A 22,730-nucleotide genomic window follows, 5' to 3' on the forward strand; every position below is an offset into this window, starting at 1 on the left:
AGACTCTAATGTTATATCATATGGAACTTTCCTATCAAGATTCGCTTTTTATTGTAGCAACCCCATATGAAGTATGAGAAATATGAAAAAACATTTTTTATGTTGAGCTGTTAAACACAAGCCTAACATTTCATTGTCTTGAGACCGCTATATAGGCTTACTCTGTGCTAGAAAACAAACCACTTTTCACAGCCATCATCTTCAAAGTGTTCTGCTCAGGATGTTTAAAAAACTGTTCTGGCTCCCTCTCGTGGCAGTATATTACCTAGAGATTTTTGGAATTTTATGAGTGTACTGATTTTTAACAAGCTGCTCTGTTAGTTCTCTTATAGCTCAAACTTAATAATTGTCATTTAGTGATTTCCAATGTTAATTGACCAAGTATATATATATTTTTTAATATTGAACACCCACATCAGACTCACTAGATTGGCATAAGTCGGGATTCCACTGAAGAGTTCATCACACTTCAAAGCAAAAATCAATTTAACTGAAAAGCACTGACTGTGCTGATAACAAAAAGGGAATATGTAAAACAAAGGCAGGGTTCTGTGCACCTTAAAAGGCAGTGACTTGCAGGTGTATAAAGCAGCTTGTTATTAACCAAGTATGAGTTCAGCAGTGCCAACACACCAAATACCTGCTCAGTGTGGTGCCCTAGTTTTCATTTCATCACACGAAGCACAAATAGGTACACATTTGTTCTACAAGAATACTTCAGCAATTTATTACATACTTCAATGCTCACTGCTCTCATGTAGGTAAGTGATACCCTGTTTTCTTAAAGGCCACTTAACAGAAACCTTTCCATCAACACTGTAAGTGCAGGCCAACAGCTACCCTCACAAAAAATGAAAGAAAAAAGACTACTAACTGATGTCAGCATCTTCACTGCCTCCAATTCCAAACTCTTCAGAACAGATATATCTAAAGGCCTCGTTTGTTGTACTGTGCTCTTAAAGATCCAGGCTATCTACGAGAACAGCAACGTGTCCATGACAGGCAGCTTCCTTGTCTCGGATACCAAAAACTTACAATACATGAAAACATGGTCTTTAAAGTCTTCAGAGTTGTTTTCATCTCTCAAAAATTAATGTTAATGACTATATTGTTTAAAAAGGAAAATAAACGACCAAATTACATCTCTTCCCCTACTTTATAAGGCTTTTTTCCTCAAGCAACTAAACCCACTCCGAATTTACCCCCAAAACAGTGTCACTAACAGACAAAGACACTGAAAGTCTGCCTTGTTCTTGGCTGATGTCAAGACAGGCAACAAGTTCTCTGTAAGACCCCTTCCTTTTCCTTGTCTGCTGGTTGCATTTGGACAAAGAATGAATGCACAAGAGACTCCACAAGTGACTCCTCTGTTCAAAAAGTGTCATCAGTGATTTATATCACTATCTTGTCTTCCACATAGCACACTCTTGAGGCCTGAACTGCCCCAGCAGCAGAGGCATCCAACAAAAGCTTTTACATGAAACTGATGCATTATTTTAAAAATTCCAATACTGAAACATTTTAAGGACACTTCAACAACTACCTTTTCTGCTTGAACTCAGTGCTCCCATTTAGGTTGACATGATTCTTACACTCAAGGCTTTTCCCCAGAAAAAACGATTAGTGTCTAAAAATTAAAACTGACCTAACAAGCTAGGATCTGCGCGAACCATTTTCTGTTTCTTCTTCTTCTTCCCACTCTGCACAGCCTCAAAATTGGATTGCTGGTTGTTACTCTGATTGGTCTGAAAGACTGAATGTAGCGAACTATGGTTCATCCCCCACACTGAATCCTAAAAAATAAAACAAATACATTATAAAATTGAATTAAGTTTTGTTTATTTATACTGAAAACACACAGAACCCAAATCACCTTCTATATCACATGTGGTAGCATCAAGCCACTGATGAATCCATCCAGTCTATCTACCTCATCTTCCTGAAGTGTATCCTAGATCAGCACGCTAAGGGACTATTTGATCCACAGGGGGCTTCAGCTGTTAACTATAAAGAATACTTGATTCTGCAGTATGTTTGAAATCTGCTTTATTCTCTGCATTTCACATGGCCTGTAAAATCCTGCTCACCCTCCTACCCACCAATCAGAAATGCCAACTCCTCAGACTGGAATACAGTATTTATACATTCCTAAGGACTGTAGCAATAAGATTTACCTGTTGCTGCTGCTGTTGCCGCTGTTGACTGGCTTTCTGTTTGGCACGGCGCTCAAGAAACTGCTTGGCAAACTCCTTGGCCTCAGGAGTGTCCCCAAGATATGCTCTGATGTAATCATGGACCTCATAGGGAGATTCTACTTCCTTCAGGAAAGAAACAAATGTGGGAACTGCAAGAAAGAGACAGATCATGAGAGTATGTGTGCAGATGTGTGAACACATGCATGCAAAACCCACACCCTTTGGATTTGTTTCAAATATTTGCTAGTCTAGTACCTACAAACAGCTTGCCCTGGTAAGCTCCCCTTGCTAGAGTCCCACAATGTTTCATTCTATACGGAAAGCAAGGATAAGAAAGCTAGTGAATGTGATAAGAAAGAAAAAGAAATCCTAGGGATATGTTGGCAGTGTCTAAAGCTAACGGCAGTGTCTAAAGCTAACGGGCTAACTGAGAAACTCATTCAAATGTAATCCCTGGCCTAAATGGGTAACACTCTCCCCCTCCATAGTGCTGCTGTACATTCTCCTTTTGGCTGAAGAATGACAAGAGCACACTCCACAGTGGCTGACATGACCCACAAACACGTGCAGTTCAACAGCTAGTTCACTTGCAAGCCTCCTTTATCACCCTTTTTTCTTTAAAATACCTATGTTGAACTGAGGTTTTTGTTGTTGTTGGCTTTTTTTAAACATGGAAAAGGGCAAAGCAAATCATAAGTCAGGAAGACACCACTGCAACAGGCTGTCACCTCAAAAGCATGAAAGCTCACTGCAGAGACCTGACACTCAGCAGCACTGCAGAGCCATTGCCTCTTCAGACACCAGATGCAACTAATTACTTTATCACAGGTGGGGCCAGGCTACTTCTAGATTCTCTCCTCCAGGAGGATGAAAGTTCCAGCACTGCATCTGTGTGAGGTATAATCCTGGGTCTCAGAACAGCACTGGTTCTACAGTCATGTCCAAGGACCCCACTGAGCCACAGCTGTGCAGCGTACAGATGCTGGAGCACAGGGATTTGCACAGGTCAAGACTGGAGGCGGCAGAACGCCTGCAGAGCTTTGCTACAATGGAGGTACCAGTTTGTGATCTCAGAGTGGGAGTTACTCTCTGTGCCTTGCAGCACAGTTGGGCAAAAAAATTCACACAATTTCACACAAAAAATGCTTTGCACAGGGACATGTGATTATTTAGCCTGCACTTAAAAGTGATCTGGATCCCCACTCATCTGCCTGATACTGCATTCACCATCAAGAACTTCTCAGCAGAGCTCTGCATAGCAGACTTCAGAACTATTTCTTTTCAAGCACCCTTTGATGTGCAATATTTAGTCCTACAAAAACCAGAGAAGATGATACAGCAGTTCTTCAGACCCCTATTTAGAGCTAATGATGCCATTTTACTGACTGCATCATAAACATTATTTTGATTGAAGTCATTACTTTGCTTCAGAACTATCTGCTCAGGAAACAAACTGGTACGGTTTTTCCACAGCGGAGTAGGTGCAATCCTTCCCACCTCTTACCATCTAAGTTGTTGGCTGTGTTGAGTGCATGAAGCATCTGTTCACACCACTGAGTGAATCCATCCTGGGCTTTATTAACCCCCTGGAACAATTTCAACAGCTTCTCCTCTTCTTCTACCTTCTTATTCTGTCTACTTGTAATACCTACAGATTTACTGAGATAAAGAAAAGGCACAACACATTATAAACTAACCCTTACCAACAGTACAGTATACAGCACAGTGCTACGTACAACACTCACTAGTTTACACAATGCAAGCACTGTTTAAAGAACTAATTTACCAAGGAGATTCCGAGATAATGAATGGCTACCTATTAGCTACTTTTGTTGTCCAAAGAGATCCCGAGTGACACAGAAAGAAGTAAAATACATCAAGATACTGTAACTGCTAAGTCATCATCTCAGGAGCGGTAGCCTTTCTTTGCAAAAGCTCCTTCCCCAGTTCCTACCTGAGGCTGGCATTGCTTTTGTTTTTATTGGTCGAGTTACGAGGTCCCACTTCCTTCACTGCATCATCCCAGAAACCCATGTTTGAGTTTTTGGTATCAGCATTACTCCAGATGCTACTGACTAGGTCAGATGCCCACTGGTTGCTGGGATTAGTGTTTAGGGAGCCCCACACTGAATTCCCAATGCTGGTGTGCAGGTTAGAGTGCTGTTGAAACATAACAAAGAGATCCTGGGTATTAGCACCAGACCTGGCAGAGCAGTAATGAACACATATGGAAAACTGTCATGATCTGTTAACCTCCACATACTGATTAGATGAACAGTGGACGTACCGTAGTATTTCTGACTCTGTTTGGCTGCTGGTGCTGCTGTTGCTGCTGTTTCTGCATCTGCCTTGCCTCTTCCTGCTGTATCTCCAGCAGAGACTTGGTAGTGCCTGTTGGTTTGGTGACATTACCCCAGCCTGATAATTTTTGCTGCTGTTGTTGCTGCTGTTGCTGGAGGGCTTTCATTAGTTCACGCTGCTGACGCCTTTGCTGTAGCAAACAAGACAAAAATGCTTGTCCATACTATGAGGAGGTCATTACTATTCCAAATTCTTGCTGAAAATTTTTTTTCAAACTGATTTCATCTTATTCTGGAGAACTCTGAAGTAGTACTATTTTTGAGCTGTTACATTTCTTCCAAATAGGGATGCACTAAACTAGGGAAAACAAGCTGCTATTAGCCCAGTAGAGAATGAACTTATCTAATAATCATGAACGCTGTCTGCTAAGCATTTGTGGTCTTGGAGGAATACCTTCTCCTACCACTTATTTTTCTTTAACATGTCCTGGTCTTGTGCATATTTGCAAAGCTATATGCTATAGATGTGAAATCATTTTATATTGTTTACTGAAGATATTACATTCCTAAGGTTTAAAGCAAAGTGTACAATTCCCCACCCTTTCAGACAGTTATATTTAGAAGCTATGAAAAACCTCCACAGTACTCACTGAACCTACACCTGAAAGATAGGATTTTACTATTTTAAAAAACTCATCCTCACCATTACTTCTAATAGCTTAGTCAACAGTTAAGCAGTCACACAGTGGAGTCCACTCTAACAAGTTAAGCTCCCTTAGCCTTATATTTACCTCTTCTCGAAGCTGCCTTTCTCGTTCTTCTTCTATCTTTTGTATTTCTGCCAATGACAGTGTGTTCTGGGATTGACAACCTCCTGAATTTGACTGCTGACCCCATGTTGAAGATGAAGGGAGCTGTGACAAGAAAGAACACCATTAGGGATTACAAAACCTGTTAACGAACACTGCTGAAGTATAATCATGAAAAAAATCAATATAAGCTCAGAGTACAGGGAAAAGAAAGACCACCTTTAAGCTTCAACAAAATATTTGAAAGTATAAAATGTTATAGCAGTGAAGTATACACTTCAAGTATAAAGTGAATGTTTCTTCAAACTGCCCTCTGATGTATCATACTGTCAAAGATAAAGCACATCAAAAATAAGGTAATCTGAAAAACAGTGATCAGTTTTTATTCCAAAGACTTCTGAAACTGCAACCTTCAGAAACTTTGCACTAGCCCTTCCCCAGGAGTAGAACAAACATCTTTATTGACCTGCAAATCCTTTGTCAATGAACTTCTTCTGACTTAACCTTTTTCTTTTGTTTTTCAACTTCCCTTCCTCCTGCATCTCCCATCAAGTTCAAAGCCAATTTCTGCCCCTACCAGATAGTCCATACCTCTCTGGCTCAGTTCACTCTACTAGCCTAGACAACCCTGAATTCCTATTGTGGTTTTACATAGTGCACTAAGTTAAGAAGGAGGTTAAGCCATAGAAACACTTCACCTTCATCTGGGCAAGTTGCTGCTGTTGCTGCTGTTGTTGTAGCCGTCGTAGAGCCTCCTGCTGCTGCTGCCTCTGTCTCATTATTTCTTTCTGGCGCTGGAGTTCCAGCTCCTTGCGCTTTCGCTCTTCTTCTTCAAGCCGTTGTCTGGCTGCCTCTTCTTCCATGCGTAGCCGACTTTCCTCGAGTCGCCGTTGAGCTTCCTCCTCTTCACGTGCCCACTTTGCAGCCTCCTCTTCCTTCCCAGCACATAAGGAAAAGTAATGTCTTAGACTTAGAAAATCTGAACTACTTCTGCTCTTTGGGTCTGAGATCCAAATAGAGGAAAGGGGCCTTTGTGCCTTTCATTTGTTCTGTTAAGTTTATAATTTCTCAGGCAAGAAAGTGTGATAATATCGGTTAAATACTCTCGAAATACAAGTTCACCCATTTTTCCACCAAGGGACTCGAAAAAGACGACATCTTTAGTTCAGACTAGCTAATTGAACCACTTTCCTTCTAGAAGTCATGCATCTTGCAGTCTGAGCTTACTCTATTTGCTTGTACAACTTAGAGTCAAACACTGGTATACTTTCTCAAATAGAATAAAATTTGACAGGAATAACAGGAGAAAGTTTTTAATGTGAAAGAAAAAAATTAGACAAAATTATGTTTACTGATAAAAACTAGAGCTGCAAAGGAAAAGGTGCTTCTGGTAACAAACAAGACAACTGTGTGGTGGGCCAGAAATGGTGAGGAACGTCACATCAGGGAGGGCCCTGAAAAACGATTTTTAAATAACTAGCAAATCCTAAATGGACTAGAAGTTAATAAGCCACTCGCATTTTAAGATTTGACATAGAGCCTGTGACAATATCAACCAGGGGGCTGAAAGCTCATGTTCCTCAATATAAGCTTCTCAGGCTGATCCCAAAGGAAAAAAAATGTTAATAGTAAGACAATAAAAGGGAAAAAAAGCTTAAACTCTGACAGCCTTGGCATAGTACAGAAAGACAGGCAAAATTGATCATCTCAGATGATATTAATAACAGTACTATGGTAAACACTGGTAGAATGATGATTTAAAACAAATTATTCTAGTACTGTATTCTGCTTTTCTTTTAAAAAAAAGAACTAGAAGTACTATTCTGCAAAGCCATTCTTAAGGCTCAGATGTGAAGGAAAACACATTCAACACAAATTTCCCAAAGGGCAGATCAGATTCCGATTATTTTATCTGAAGTGAGGAGAGAAGTAATGTCTGTGAGCTTTGCCTTCCTCCACAAAAACTGATGGTGTCTCAGGCATGGATCTAGTTTCAAAGCTTGTTGGCTTTGGCAGCCTCCATAATTAAACATAATAGATTGATCCTCTTAGATGTTTTCACCTGTTTACGAAGTAATTCCTCTCGCTGCCGTCTTTCCTCCTCTTCTCTTCTCCTCTCTTCCAATCTCCTAAGTGCTTCCTCTTGCTGTTGCCGTTCCTCTTCTTCCCGCTGCCGTCTTAGTGCTATTTCCTGCTCTCGTTGCCGCCTCAAGGCTTCTTCCTGGAGTTGGGAACAGAATGTCAATCTATAAATACCAAATCATTGATGAACCACATCAGAACACAGACTACATACATATGGTCTAGCCAGATGAATGGCCTCAAGAAAAGATCCTTAAGTTTAAGCTAAGTACTGGCAAAACAAAATATTAAACAAATTGAACAAGTTTAAGACCCACAAGTCAGCAGGTTTTCTGATGCATCTCATAAACAAATGAATTATTTTAATGAATAATGAAACACATGAAATCAAGCATTATCTTTGGTTTTTGAAAACAATGGCATTGAGAATGAAAACAAAGGAGGGTGCAACTCCTCCTTCCAGTCTATACTAACTGAACCCAAACATATGTATTTTAATGTGATCTCAGCAATTCCTTTTTGGGCTTGTTGGCTGTAAGTAGAAATTTCTCCTACTTAGAGGAGTTACTAAACACTGACTAACAAACAAGTGCACTACAAAACTGAAACCACATGTCCAGACACTATAAGCTGAAGAAGTCCAGCGCATTGGGGACGCTGAATCTTTGCAAGCCCCAGAGATATGGAACTCTATGAAAGGGCTTTGATCAGCCTCTTCCTACACTACCTAAATCATAGGCAATGAAACATCTCGAGGGCTTTGGTTTTGGCCTATCACTAAGTTTAGTTTCCATTAAGTTATGTTTTGCTTTCCATGTAGCAAAATTATTTGGTTAACTGAAAAATAAACATCAGTAACCTTTCCTAATGCTGTCAAGATCAACAAATATTTTTCCATTCTACTACCTGGTTTTTAGAGGACTAGGGCACAACCAGCCTTCTGCTGGTCTCTTGTGTACCACAGAGCAGGTGCACTCCTGTCCAGCTTTTCCCCAGTTGTGACCTCCCCTTGACATAAAAATAGCTTTTCTTTTTGCTGCCTTTTCTGATCTTTGAAAGCCAGCAACTGTGCAAAGGGCACCCCGTTTTTCATCTCTTCTGTCCTACTTATTGGACAAGAATTTCAGCTTTCATAAGTATATTTTCCTTTTGAACAATCAGTACAGTGCAAACATACTCTTTAAAGTTTTCTGTAAGTAATATAGAAAGGACTAAGGGAGATGACTAAGGGAGACTAATTGTGCAAGACAGATGTATTAATTTTGAACTCCAGTAAAACAAAAAGTTAATTTTGAAATGTAAGAGCCTTATACTAAATTGCATACCAAACCTTTATATAGACATGGCATAGGTGAACTGCAATACCAACTGGACCAGGTTTCTCTCTGGTAGCAGCTCACTCCAGATGTCTACAATATAACTGTCCAGTAGACAAAGCATTTTTCATACCCAATTTACTGCTGTAAATTCTTCTACTAGCTGGATATAGAACAGTAGCCTGTGAATTATTTCCTGTTTATTCATTTAAGGCTTTGATTTAACATATTCAGAAAAGCTTTGAGCACAACGCACAACATCTAGACCATTTTTGTAACCTGGGCCTATAACTAAACTAATGGGACAGATACAGTCAAGTCACAGTAATCAAGTGTCCCAGTGCAAGTGCTAAGAATTTTCTGCTTCTTGTTGCTTTTACTGAAAAGTCTGCTGAGGAGGCTGGAGGTGTGCCAGTATTTTGCTTGACTAGAGACCACACCAGGAGCTTGGCTCAAGACACCCAGCCACCAGCCAGGCTGGGGGATGTCTGGCACTAGTCATCGACATAACAAGCAGTACCTGAGAGAGGTGAACAAAGTCACCAAGTCCTCCTACATAACAGCAGTTCACTGATATCTCTGCCCTACTTTGCTTTTTGGAAATGAGATTAGCAGTAACAAATAAAACTGCATGGATCTCTCCTCCTCGGGAATCCTGGAAGAGACATTGCTGAATGACAAGAATTAACAGAAGACTTCTCTCCCCTAGAGAGCTAAAGATGAACAGTAGTGCAAAATGAAAAAACCTGCATGCTCATAAAAAGCTAGGAGCCACATATCTGATAATTCTTTCTAGCCACTCTTCACAGCTATAGGAAAGGCTCACTTAGTATTTACTTCTGCATCTTTCTTATTGTTCAGTATTTCAGTTTGAGCTTATGACCAAAACTGTTGAAAGCTCTCCAACTTTCTGCTTATGGGAAATAGACTTGCTCCTTTGGCCTTTGCTGCTCCCATACTCATAGCTTCTGATACCAGGAGAATCCCAGCTTTCTTTAACATTAACCACCTCTTTTCTTACAATTATTTTTAAGGACACGTATTGCTTTGTACACAATTTACTTCAGACCTTTTGAAATACCTACAATATTGCCCAATATCCTTAAGTAGTAATTCTGATTACAGTAGTGGCTGCTTTCTTAAAGTATTCTAGAACTTTTGCAGCTGGTAACACCTGCAATTCCCCTTGCCTATGTTAATAGGGCTTACACATCTTTTAGTTTTGTAACATTCATGTTTGGGCCAAATGCTTTGAAGAGGAACAGTAAAGATGTAACTCAGACAATTATTAGGGAAAATTATTAAACCTCAAATTGTGTTCCTGAAAGTGATTAGTCATTACAAAATAGAAGATATGAGATCAGAAGCAAAAAAGAAAGAAGCTACAAAAGCTGGGAAATATTGTTTGTAATTCTACAGTGCAGGTAATTGATGAAAACTAAGAACAAAACTGGATTCAACATTTGGTATGACATTTCATCCTACAGATTTTTTTTTTTTATTTAGAATTCACCATCAACAGCATATTTACTAACCTTATATACTAGCCTTTTATGCAGTATTACATCAAAAGCCTTCCTGATGTCCAGGCAGATTAAGTCTACTGCTTCACCCCTCTCAGCTCTCACTGTCACCTCCTCAAAAGAAGTTAATCAAATTTGTTAAGCATCATCTCCTCTGTATAAATCCATGCTAATAAATCAGTTCATCCCTGACTCTACAATTCCTTCCAGTACAGAAGTCAGATTCAAATACAAGACCAGTTTGTTTTTTTTAATTTAAATAAAGAATATTTTTCTCTTTCCAGAGAAGTGCTTAAACCCTTTCTTACCTTATCATATGTTCCTGCTCAGAATTTTGCATTATTGCAATTATTACACTAGCAATGAGCTAAAATACTTGTTACCATTTTTCAATCCCATTCTGCTTCCTCCTTGTAAATAATTATTTCCCACTGACATTGCAGAAAGGGAAAGTCAGATTACTCACTGTACAAGTCTAGATTGGCCAATTAACTTCAGAATTCAATGGACATTTCTACAAAGTTATACACAATGGCAAAACTGTTAGTCTGAAAAGAAGCATATCCCAAGTCCATTTGGAGCCACAATGGATGAAACACATTCAGATACCAGGTGATAACTGAAAAATTAGTTATTACTAAAACAGAACCACATCAACTTAACTCAAAAGTTAAGCTTTGAAGTACATTATTGCTTGAATGCTACCATAAATCCTGAACTTGAGCAAAGGATGCTTTTCAACTGGATACCATCATGACTTGCTGTACACAAAGATGATATATTAAAGCAAGGAGACATTTACTTATTGTAGACTTTGTTCTTAAAGATATCATGAGAGCTAACTATGTAACACACTACGTTCTCTCAAAATACATCTTTGGTGATAAAATCCAAACACAGAGAATTAACGTTTATTACCAAGCTGCAAATAAAACTAACAATTCCAGACACTTCTTTGGAAATGTCTGAACCTTAAAAACATAAAATGCAATTTTACAATTACCTAAGCACATACAAAATATTATAAAGAAAAAAAATATTTATTACTTCTTGCTGTAATACATGTGCTACTTTACAGGCCATTTACTGACTAACTTCTTAGTAAATAACTCACCAATGTGCTTGCCCCTTATCCTTTACGCGTAGTGGAAACTAACTTTCATATTTCCCTCCTACTATGCTTAAAGAACAATTAATGTTTCTTCTATGCAGAATTTAGAAACTGCCAGAAACTTTAAGCTAGTGATGCCTCTCTGTTCTTCTATGAAGAACGAACACGCCATAAATCCTACATACATTCTCCTATTAAACATAGGCCACATCATTCATTTTTAACAAATATGTTTGTCCATTGCTTCCAAACTATATCCCTTCCTTTCCTAAATATCAGCATAAGAAAATAAAGCTGTCGCTAGGACATAACCCAGATGATTTCTTCAGCAAAAATGCTTTACTAAATTAAAAAAAGGAAAAAAAAATTTCATCAAGTTGTTTTTCCTGTATATCCCTCTACATCTGACTCATTTAAAACAGATGCTTAGTCTGTAGTCTAGTCCCTAAAATATCCTTATCAAAACACTAGATTGCATAAACAGTCAATAAAGATTACACATACAATAACTGGGCAACTAACTGAAGTCTAATATTGCTCCTAAGAAATTTGGAAGGAATATTCCACGTGGAATAAAGCCTCTCAGTTCACAAAAAAAGAACCTATCTTGAAGTAAACCATTAAAGTCCATTTCTCAGATTGCAATTTGGGATCTTGAATTTTACAAAAATCAAGAACAGAAGAATAATTTCATATACTCACATGAAAAAAATATTTTAACTGTCTTCATACACACCTATCAAAGATTAGTTAGACCCCACAGGATTCTTAAAGTGAGTTTTATAAAGTATTAAAATTAGAGATGAACTGCATTGAGGAAACTCACTTGCTTCCTGCGGGCCAGTTCTTCTTCTTCCCGTCGCTTCCTCTCATCTTCCTGCTGCCTCCTAAGTAGCTCTTCTTGTTGCCTCCGAAGCTCCTCCTGCCTTTTCCTCTCTTCTTCCTCTCGTTTGGCCCTCATTTCCACTTCTCTCCTCTCTTGCTCTAGCTACAATTCACATAAGACTACACTCAGATGCAGGTAAGGTATTCCTACACCAATTCTCAGGGCTTCTCTGTTAAGATTATATAACAGCATAGCAAATGAAGCCTCTGACAGATGCTCTCCCTTAATTGCAATGTTTCCTATGAACTAGCTGCCTCCTGGGGTCAGATTCCTGCAATACTGTCTAGGACAGTTTCTGTTCTGTAACAAGCAGCAGTTCTCTAGTAAGTCTTTCATCAACAGCTCCTTAAAACAACCTCTGACGTAAGAAGCTAGTAGGGACTTGCTTTGCAGTCATCATAAAATAATCAATTTCTGGGAACATACATAATCAGACAGGTCCAAACTTACCAAAATAATTTAATCCTAAAGTAACTGTGAAACCATCCCAGCAAATGGAACTGACTACTCCCCAAACCAATTCCAGTGAGAAGATGGTAGAACTAAGAGAATGACTAACTGCTCCTACTAAAGCTTTGCCATGAGAGCTCACGATGATTCCATTTTAAAAGAAAAGTGGCTCATGAGGTGTTTTTTGTGTCTTCTGTTGTTTTTGTTGTTTTTATTTTAAATGACAACTCTGAAATACAACCACTGCTTTAGAGGTCAGTAGTACCTCCACAGCCATCATTTACAAACAGCAGTCCAAAAGGATTTAATCACTTGTTTATATAACCCATTTTCATTGAAAACCCCATAAATAGAATATCTAATCAAATTGAACAGTGTGGCTTGAAGCTTAGAAAGCTAGAGGTCTTACATGAGCTCAAGAAACACAGCTACATTGCAGAACAGCAATGCCGACTCCTTAGAATACAAAAAGTTTTCTGACCTTTGCAGCTTTGGCCTTCTCGAGCTGCTGAAGTTGTTCTAGAGCTGGTCCCTGAGTTGCAGTATCGATGGGGAGATCCCAGACACTGCTTCCTTCCCAGACTAGATAAAGAAAATAAACATTTACAAGCAAAAATAAGTGTACCAATAAAAAAATAACTGAAAGGGGAAAAACTTGTGCATGCTATTATATTTTATGAACTAAAATTATAATACAATATTTTTAGTCACTAGAGGGCCACCTTATCTTCTGTAGAAGAAGGCTTATTCAACCAACAAGGCTGGGTTTCCTACAAAATTCTAAACAAGAACCAGCTATTCCAGCTCCTCCCATCAGAGGGAAACACCTTCACAACATAAGGCTCAATCCCTTTGGATCCAGACTTCACATCACCCTGTGAGGAATCTTCATATCACTCAAATGTAAATTAAACAGCAATGCAAAGTAGCCTGAACCAGCTACAAAATACCGATGCAGAAGTATTTTTTCCTAGCATCAAAAAGGGAGCAATTATCTCTACAAAGGTACTGCCTTTTAATCCATGAACTTTTCTCAACAGACCTGACAAGTACTAAGCATCTTACCTGTAGGTTGTGAAGCTGACTGAAGTTCCCATATAGAGCCAGTGTCCGGCACTGACACAGACCTTGTAACAGGCGGCATCATGTTCTGTTCAGATATTCTGTAATACCAACAGGAAGAGTCAACATGCCACTTCCAGGGAGAGGAATGCTCTGAACACGCATGAGATTCAGAAACTTGTAACATACTCCTCTCCTTGCACACCTCTATTTAAAACAAAAACGTGATGCAGACAATACTGCTTGTTTGCAGAGTTCTTGCTCATCTCATCCCTGCTGCCAAGTCAAAGACTAAGCCAGCTACACTGTTACAGCTTTGCATCTGCTGCCCATAGGTTAGCTGATACAAGTACCTAGCACTGCAGAATTCAGTTGCCAAAGCCATTCTGTTACCAGCAAAACAGATCTGACAGAAAGGTCTGATTTCAGCCATAAGATTTTCCTCACTTTTATACATATGCTGAAGTAAAAGCTACATATATAAGGAAGTATTCCACATTCTGCAACTGCTTCATATTCATAGTCTTTGAAACATGTAATGCCCAAATATCAGCAAGTTTGAGTATGATGGACCACTGACAAAGATTATAGTTACATACATACAGCCAGAATATAGGATGAATGCCATTCAGTTTAAGCCTGGGTTAACTCACCTTATCTTCAGGGCCTGGAACTGTTGCAAGAGAATAGCAAGCTGCTGCTGCTGCTGGGATGAGAGGGCTGCTTTTTGCTGCTGAGCCAACACCTGTGCATATTGTTGTCTTCAAAAGAAAGCAGAGAATTACTGGTATTTTGTTCACTTCCTTACCTATATAATGACTAAGTTGCAGAAGTTGCACATAGATTCTTTCTCTAGGGCTAATGCCCACTGACCAATTTAATGTACACGCTAATTACTAGAGGAAATCACAGAATGTGGACCGTGGAAAGAATCAAAATACAAGCACACAACAACCTGGCCCACATGTGCAGAACCAAATCTCTTTTCATCTTCTACTAAACATACTGGTTATTTCTGTCCAACACTTCGTTTGTAGGCTATGCAACACTACTTCCTTCTGTTTTTCTGTAAATTACATGCAGACTGCTCATAAATTAATCTGGTACCTACACAAATCACTCTTCCCTAGTATGTCAGGGCATTCCCTAGTACATGGGCAGGGCTCATCTTATCAAATAAGCTGACAATCCATATTTAAAAATCATAATCGTGTTACATATTTTCAGGACCCCTTCAACACATGCTCTACCTAATTGCTTTCTTTTCTCCAGTCTCCTACAAAATAAGTTATGAACTGGCCATGACTGAACTGCAGCTGACAACTTTGACAATAAAAAAATGGATGATAACCTGCTCTTCTCCCGCAGTTACCTTCCATTGATCTTTAAAAACTTGAGCAAATAGACCAAAATAAGTTTCCAAAATAAGTTTATGGCCTTCTCCATCTCCAGTTGAGATGTGCAGCCTTCCCCTGCTCAAACATCAGAACAGCATTACAAGGAGAGCTGGCATTCAATTTGACCCTAACAGCTGCTTATATAGCAAGTCCCACCAAAGTAGCTATGCATGACACAGAGAAAGACTGCACAGTGTGCCTGAGGCAGCTGCTCTCTGCTCTAATCCAGTAGACTATCAGGCCTCTGCTGCTTGTGGAAGCAGGCTACTGCTGTTGGAGGTGAAGCACTACCATCCCCATTGCCTGAGGAAACAGTGACAAGAAGCTGAACCCTGATGATTAAAAATACAGAAAAGAACACAGCCAAGGGAAGATCTCTGGAATTGACAGTCTTACTGTATAAGAAGGTGCTGATACTGGAGGTGCTGCATTTGGATCAGGGCCAATTCTTGTTGCCTAGTCAGACGCTCTTGGTCCAGCTCACCCTATGTTTAGGAATAAAACATTAAACTATTTTTACAGCAACAGTAGCATACTGCAAATGCAGGCAATACAAAATTATGTCCTGTTCTGAAAAAGCAAAGCAAATATACAAACACCTAGACAAAGATTAATATTTGCAAGCAGTGCGTAGTACAGTGAGTGAAATACACAACACTTCCACGTATCACAGCACAAAGACTAAGGCTTACAGTCACAGATGTGGCAAAACTCCCATTCTTAAACTGAGTGTCTTTCCTAATCTTAAAAAACGTAATTCAACACAAGCTTCAACTTTGGTGCGCAGAGCACCTGCATTTAGAGGACAGATCATTTGATATGTACGTAATTCCATTTCCCTTTATTACAGGACTATTTGAATATTTTAATTGTCTCATAATTACCAGATGCGGAAGTGGCGCTGGACCTGGAGTGAAGGGAACCCTGCCCCACATTTTCATGATGTCTCCAAGTGGCTGAAAAGTCTCATCACAGGCTCTCTTAACCAACAGCGACATAGTGAAATATCCAGCCTGGAACCACTCTGCCATCTCCTGATTACTGAAAGGACCTGAAATAACACCAACCAACACACATAGGGGGGAGGGGTGGGGAGAGGGAAGAGGAAGGAGGGCCAAGTTGAGCTTAATGGAAACAAAAGAGCATGGTGCTTGTTAAAGTAATAGTACCTAGCATCAGGGGATTCTTATCCTTCTCATCCACTTGTCTGGACAGTCTACATTCAATGATGGAGCATCAATGCACATACCTGGATCACTACAGCAGCCAAAACATTTGCCCTTTACTGAGAAGTGTATGATGGCTTTTACCATGCAACAGAGGAAGATGAGTCAGCTCCGAAATGAAAGGTGAGCAGCCACAGCACTGGGGGGCTCAATCCAGCTGATGTACATCCTGCCTTGCAGCAAAGCACACTTCTTCAGGCCTAACATCAGGTTAACAGCTCTGATTTCCAGTTCAGAGCTCAGCAGTGCTATCAGCTAGCAGGTACTAAGATCACAAGAACGACTGTGCCCACACACAGATCAAAGGTAACTAAGTGATCTTAGCCAGTTTCAACCCTTGCCTTCAGTTTGGCAGAATTCACACATTTTATAAAACTTTGCTTTGGAACTGACTAAACGAGCAGAACCCCCCTCTGGGTACAAGATTAAATTTTTAAAGATGTAAGGGAGAAACTGGTTTGCTCATTATCTCAAAAACCTACCAATCTCTTTTTCTTGAGCAAGATTTCAGTCACTCCCTTCAAAGGAGCAGCTCCTTTTTCCTAATTCCACACATCCAACTAGAGACAAAGCCAATACAAAAAAAAGTAAATTCTTTAACAGAATAACTACACAGAAGTGCTGCAAAAATATTTTCTGAAAAGCACAAGCGTTCAGTAATTCTTGCCTTCTCTGTATGAAGTATCTTTAGAAGATAATTCCTCACAGAGAATATGAAACCACAAGCAGTATCCCAAGAGAAAGTTACATGGGAGCATTCATTTCTGGAGTTCAAATTCAAGGAATCACTTGTTCCAACAAAAAGCTGTTAAACCATCACTGAGCATTAAACACCCAGTAGCAACTAACAGTCTGAAGCACACTGAGCAAGTAAAAACCCTGTATGTTTAGCACACTTCAGGCTTTTCTGTTCACCCCTGGAATCTTAAAGATGTGTAACACCTGCAGGCAAGAGACTGGCACTGATCTGACAAATAACACATCCACAAACCCTATCTAGTTCAGAGCTGAGGAAGCCATTCGCACTAAACAACGTTACTAGTTACTACACGTAATGAAACACAGCAAGTAATGAACTTATTCTTAAATGCGTTTTTGTGAGAGACAGCTACGCAGCTGCTTAAGCAGAGCCCTAAGACCTAAAGTGTTTTCGGAAAGGAAACATGCAAGTATCTATAGGAAAGGCCTGTTCCAAATTGTGTTGAAAAAATTGAGATGACTTAAATGAAAATGGCAAACATGTTGGTATTACATTATGCATTATGCATTACAGTAAGCAGTTGGTATTACAGGAACTCATCGTGCACTGGGACTGCAGGTACAATTAAAATTGAGACTATGCATGAGCACTGGCTTGTGAAAATTTGTTCCCTTTGCTCTAAAGAAATTCTCCTTTCTTGAATACTCGATGTCTTTGGGCTGAGACTGAACAAGTGATTTCAGTGTTTCTCATTGATTTTTCAATAAGTTTGAGAGTTTGAAAATTCTTTTTTTTTTTTTTCCCTTATTATCTGCAAATCTGAGTAACTGTTGGCATGAAAAGTAAGCTTAGCCTAACCTCAATTTACAAAAACATGAAGTGATGGCAAAACTTAACCATAATATTTAATTCTGGACACTAAGTATACTGATGGGGTAGAAGGATCCATTTTCAAAACCTAATTCTATGGGGGTAAATTCCCTGTGCTGCTTTTCTAACAACAAGCATCAGTATCTGCTGGTGGTAATTTTGTGGTGAAGTCTTTAACAGTTCTGTGAAACAAAAGAGGAAGTGTAAAGGGCACAGACCTACCCTGAATTTCTCCTTGTGGATCTTTGTAGTACCACTTCTGCATGGCTTCATGGAACAATGGCATAGAAGAACCCTTTGCTCTGTGCTCTTGAATTTTTGCTGCTAGTCTTTCATCATCAACAGCACTGTCCTGCAGATATGCCACCATTTTCTCTGCTTGCTGCAGAAGACATTAAAACCACCAAGGAATACAAGAGTTAGTTGTGTGCTGAGAGATTCCAAAATGACTGTGCTAAATATAACAAGCTTGTACTAGCGAGTGCTCAGGAACTACAAACTACAGGCAACTCAAGGACTGGTGTTACAGCACCAGAAACCCTTAGCTCAGTCTGCCACCTTGTCAGAATCATGAATAAGCATAGTTTGCATGCTTAAATAAAGGTTTAGAACAACTATCTACAAGATCCCACAAAGTATCATCATGATGAGGAACAAAACACGTATGGAAGCGATAGCATAGAATACGCTCTGCTTCCTGACAGTCACTAAACTTCAACAAATTGAGCTGGCACTTGGCTTACTTTTTTTTGTATGCACATCAAGCATACCACAAAACAAATGATAAAGCTAATTGACAATATCCACAAGCCGTAGAACCTGTAGCTCCTGATCACTGAGTACAATACTGTTATTCAGAAAACTACTACCCTAACCTTGAATTATTCTGAGAAAATCATGGAGGGAAGAAACACTGCTTCAGAATACACTGCAGACTGTAAAATTTTATCTGCAGTTTTGTCTTTATGCACTTCAAGTATTTCTTGCATTCCACATTCCTCCAGTCTCATGATTGTTAAAGGAATTTGAGAAATTTTACCTGCTCTAGGTGTTTGAGGCCCTCTTCATCATCTGGGTCAGTGGGAATGTTGCCCATGCCTGGAGCAGCTGTGACAGGTGTCTGAACTGGTCGCAGAGTAGGATTTGAATTGGAAACAGGAGGAGAAAGATGAGCAGGAGAAGCTGTGTCTGCAGAAATCTGTGGCAAAGGTTGAGCAGCAGAAGCCAAATCTAAAGAAAATTAAGGTTCGCTCAGTATTTTTAACATAAATGAGAACAACTTTTAGGAACTTACTGTAGAAAGATTTCAACGCCCCAAATTAGCACCAAAGCAGGAGTATTTTCAGATCTTCCTGTATATGACTGCACAGTGGTACACTTTACTGCACAGGCACCCAGCCTTCAAGGAACAAGCAGTTTACTTCTAACAAATGCAGTACTCAGCACAGATCAGCATATCCTGTTCCTTGGCCACACACATTTGTCCAGACTGCTCTGCTCTACCGCCACAAGGCACACTGGCAATTAGCTCGTGTTTCACTGGACTGCATTGCAATTTGAAGTTATAGGTGGGTGCACTGCAAGCATCTGAATTGGCATTTTCACTAAATCCTATTTGTATTTATTTATAGACCAGCTGGTGAATTCTAGATTTTCATCACCATAACCCAATCCTTAAGGAAGGCTTGTAAAATCTCAACGAGCAACAGAAACCTAATGAATTAATCAATTTTATTACCTTCCCCTCTGTTGGACATTTTGGCTTGTGGTGTATTTTCTGTTCGATTCTCTTTATCTTCTGTTTTTTCTGTTCTTTCTGGGACAGACTCCTCTTTCCTTTCAAAAAGGCTTGTCTGCAGTGAGTCTTGTGGCTGGGATTTTGGTGGGGTATCTGACCTGGCAGCTGGCGAAGATGTTTGGGCTGCTTCTTCTGCTGCTTCTGTAATATTGCACAATTCTACTTAACTGAATTAACAGAAATTCTACACTGCAGCACACAACAGATACGAGATAAGTCTGCCTTACCTGCCACTATTCTATCTGTTTTCTCCCCCTCTTTCTTAGTGGTCTTTTCATGATCTTTGGCTTCTTCATTGTGGCTCCCTTCAGAGTCAGATCTTTCTTCCCCTTCTTCCACAGGTCGGAAATCCATTTCCTGTTCCTCTGGGATTGGCTCCTTCTGTACCTTCTACAAAGTAAACAAGCATCCATAATCCACCTGACATAACAGGACATTCACTTAAAGTGAATAAAACACACAAGACAGCTTTTTTTTTTCTTTACCTTTAAAGAGAGAAATGCTCCAGAGGAGTCGAATGTTCCCATTTCTTCTTCTGCATCTTCTAAGCACCACTCAGGGAGGCTGTCCCTGTCATCATCCATGCTGCCACTCCCACACCGCACTCGTCGATAACCCCGTTCATCATCTCGTTCCCGGAAATCAAATTCAAACCTCCGTCGCCGCTCCATGTGCTCTCGCCAGCCTGCAGAACGAGGGCCATCTAAGATGGGGGGAAAGTAACTTTACAAGACAGTCCCGGGGGTACTAGCTTACTTGGAATGGGTGGGTGGAGGTGACAATGACAGAAATTCAGAAAGCCACTATGGGGTACGATCCACCTATAAAGCAGCATTTTAAAGGACAAGGGAAAGAACACGACAAACTTACCAATAAGGGGGGACATTTAAATAGTGTACAGCCCCACACTCTAAATAGTATTATGACCATTAAAGGCACCACATAAGGCTAAAAAATGTGGGCTACATCATCTACAACATGCTGGAGCAAAGTAAGCGAACACTGGATGCTGATTGAGTTTATCAACCTCCTACTAGCTACCATTGACTTAAAGATCTAAGATATTACATTTCCTTTTGCACCCTGAGCAAACCACCCATGCTTTTTTCCTCTAGCCCTCAGAGAGGACTTCGTGGATATGCATGGAAAAGTAGACTGACTGTTCAAGTCTCTCTGAAGGAACCAAGTCTCCTGAATGGTAATTTTCAGTCATGGGACTTGTAATGATAATACATAAGGGAAAGAGAAAAATTTTCCAAATTCAAGCACAACTTTAATTCCATTCTAATATATTCAGAAGACATCTTCATTCAGCCAAGCTTAACAAAATCATCTGACTGCAATATTGCTAACTTTATGCCGGAAAGAACTTTCAGCCAAAAAAAAACAAACTGGGAGCAAAAGCATTGTAAACAACTTTCAAATCTCTTCATCCAATAGAAGTTATTTTTACCAGAAAGGTACAAAGTAGAAATGAACACATTTTATGTTTTTAGTGCTTTTAATGGTGGCTGCACTTTGTTCTGGAAAAAAAAAGTCCTAAATTTTGTGTAGTCAGTGGAAATCCGCATTTAGTCTCACTGTGTATGAAATGGTTACCAAAAGTCAAAAAAAGAAGCAACATCCTCCATTCTGTTTGTTTCATACGAATGAGGCAAGTTTCCACATAACCCCCTAAAGTATTAATACTAGCCATACAAAAAATCCACCTTTGTCTCACAAGAAACATAATATGGCCCTCTGCAAATACTGTGAATTTTAATACTACATTTTATCAAGGAAACATGAAAGGTAGACTTTAACAGAGCCTTTGCTATATTGTATGTGCTTATTTGTATATGATTTGTATACAATATAGCTTAGTCTAGTCACACCTTGTAAAAAAATAAACATCTTGCTATGCAAAACTCCGTGTTCTGAAACAAGCTTTTTCATGTCATTAATAATGAACAGTAAGCTTGAACTCATTTCATGTCTGCTTTTATATAGTTCTTAGCACGTCCTAGACCTATTATGTCAACATCCTGTTCATCAGTAACTACTCAGAAGACGTGCAAGTAAAGATGAAGGTTCACTGAAGATGCACTGATGGGCTAAGTACTCCAGAGAGCTCAAGTAATAATCATTTCACGCACAGTCTTCTGAAAGGAATGCCAGCATCATGCTCCATGCACCTCTGCATGCAGCTAAACCTTTTGAAAAGGCTTTCAAAAACAAACAAAAAGAGCAGCAACTTGAAAAAAAAAATCTTTATGAAATTACAGATGAAGGACTCTCTAAAATGCTTTAAGACATAAGATCTTAGTAGAGCTGTGTCAGGGAACACAAAAATCTTATCAATGAAATTTTAGGCAAGAGATGATTCATATTCCTTCAGTGTGACTTGGTAACAAAAAAACAAATACATCATTCGCTAGTTTTGAAATCAAAAAAAGTTTGCATCTGTATCTGATAAAATGGACTTGCTCTGCAAATTTCAAGGGCAATCACTGCATGAATACAAGAACTGGAACAGGAGAAATAAGGGGCATTTTAGGTAGGCAGTCACTAAATCATTAAAAAAAAGGATGGAATTTAAAGCTATGGTCACATTCCTCTTAGAGATAGTAAACCCAGTTCAACAATCCTTTTAAGATCTATGATAAGAGTGGTACCAGGTTTACCCAGCACAACTAGCAAAACAACTTTTCCATTGTAAAAAACAAGGACAGAAAATTTCACATCAGACTTTTAGCAACAGTGCACAGGCAGCAGCAGAAAAAAAGCAGAAAAAAGGCAGAAAACCCCATAAGCTCTGACTGGAAAAGCCTAGTAGTGCAATTCAGACCATTTTCATGCTGCAAAAACAGACAAGTTTACATCCTTCTGCATTATGTGGCAGAAGGTGGAAAACAGTGTTGGATTCATCTATTTTTAGAAGTCAGGCAGATTCCTTTCTTCACTTTACTACCAATATTCAGAATTTTGCTCACTTGTAATTAAGTATAACCATCTAAGAAGGGAAC

At 39.4% G+C, this 22,730-nt stretch overlaps 1 protein-coding gene across 10 annotated transcripts in view; it reads right to left on the reverse strand.

Moving 5' to 3' along the window:
• GIGYF2 (GRB10 interacting GYF protein 2) overlaps window positions 1–22,730 on the reverse strand; it is a 78,761-nt gene that overhangs the window by 2,444 nt on the left and 53,587 nt on the right. For 3 of the 10 annotated variants that reach the window (XM_035335118.1, XM_035335119.1, XM_035335120.1), the window contains 20 exons: window positions 20,211–20,428; window positions 19,953–20,115; window positions 19,666–19,884; window positions 18,967–19,157; window positions 18,150–18,309; window positions 16,016–16,182; window positions 15,528–15,616; window positions 14,388–14,495; window positions 13,738–13,835; window positions 13,154–13,254; window positions 12,163–12,324; window positions 10,238–10,339; window positions 7,367–7,525; window positions 6,003–6,239; window positions 5,287–5,409; window positions 4,483–4,686; window positions 4,150–4,355; window positions 3,700–3,854; window positions 2,175–2,344; window positions 1,646–1,793 (listed from right to left, as the gene is read on the reverse strand). In XM_035335118.1, the coding sequence (XP_035191009.1) occupies window positions 1,646–1,793; window positions 2,175–2,344; window positions 3,700–3,854; window positions 4,150–4,355; window positions 4,483–4,686; window positions 5,287–5,409; window positions 6,003–6,239; window positions 7,367–7,525; window positions 10,238–10,339; window positions 12,163–12,324; window positions 13,154–13,254; window positions 13,738–13,835; window positions 14,388–14,495; window positions 15,528–15,616; window positions 16,016–16,182; window positions 18,150–18,309; window positions 18,967–19,157; window positions 19,666–19,884; window positions 19,953–20,115; window positions 20,211–20,428 (3,180 nt within the window). The remainder of the gene's footprint in view (window positions 1–1,645; window positions 1,794–2,174; window positions 2,345–3,699; window positions 3,855–4,149; window positions 4,356–4,482; window positions 4,687–5,286; window positions 5,410–6,002; window positions 6,240–7,366; window positions 7,526–10,237; window positions 10,340–12,162; window positions 12,325–13,153; window positions 13,255–13,737; window positions 13,836–14,387; window positions 14,496–15,527; window positions 15,617–16,015; window positions 16,183–18,149; window positions 18,310–18,966; window positions 19,158–19,665; window positions 19,885–19,952; window positions 20,116–20,210; window positions 20,429–22,730) is intronic. The other 7 variants (XM_035335123.1, XM_035335122.1, XM_035335121.1 and 4 more) reach the window with 7 other exon arrangements.

This window comes from Oxyura jamaicensis, chromosome 9 (genome assembly GCF_011077185.1).
Source record: "Oxyura jamaicensis isolate SHBP4307 breed ruddy duck chromosome 9, BPBGC_Ojam_1.0, whole genome shotgun sequence".
Lineage (NCBI taxonomy): Eukaryota > Metazoa > Chordata > Aves > Anseriformes > Anatidae > Oxyura > Oxyura jamaicensis.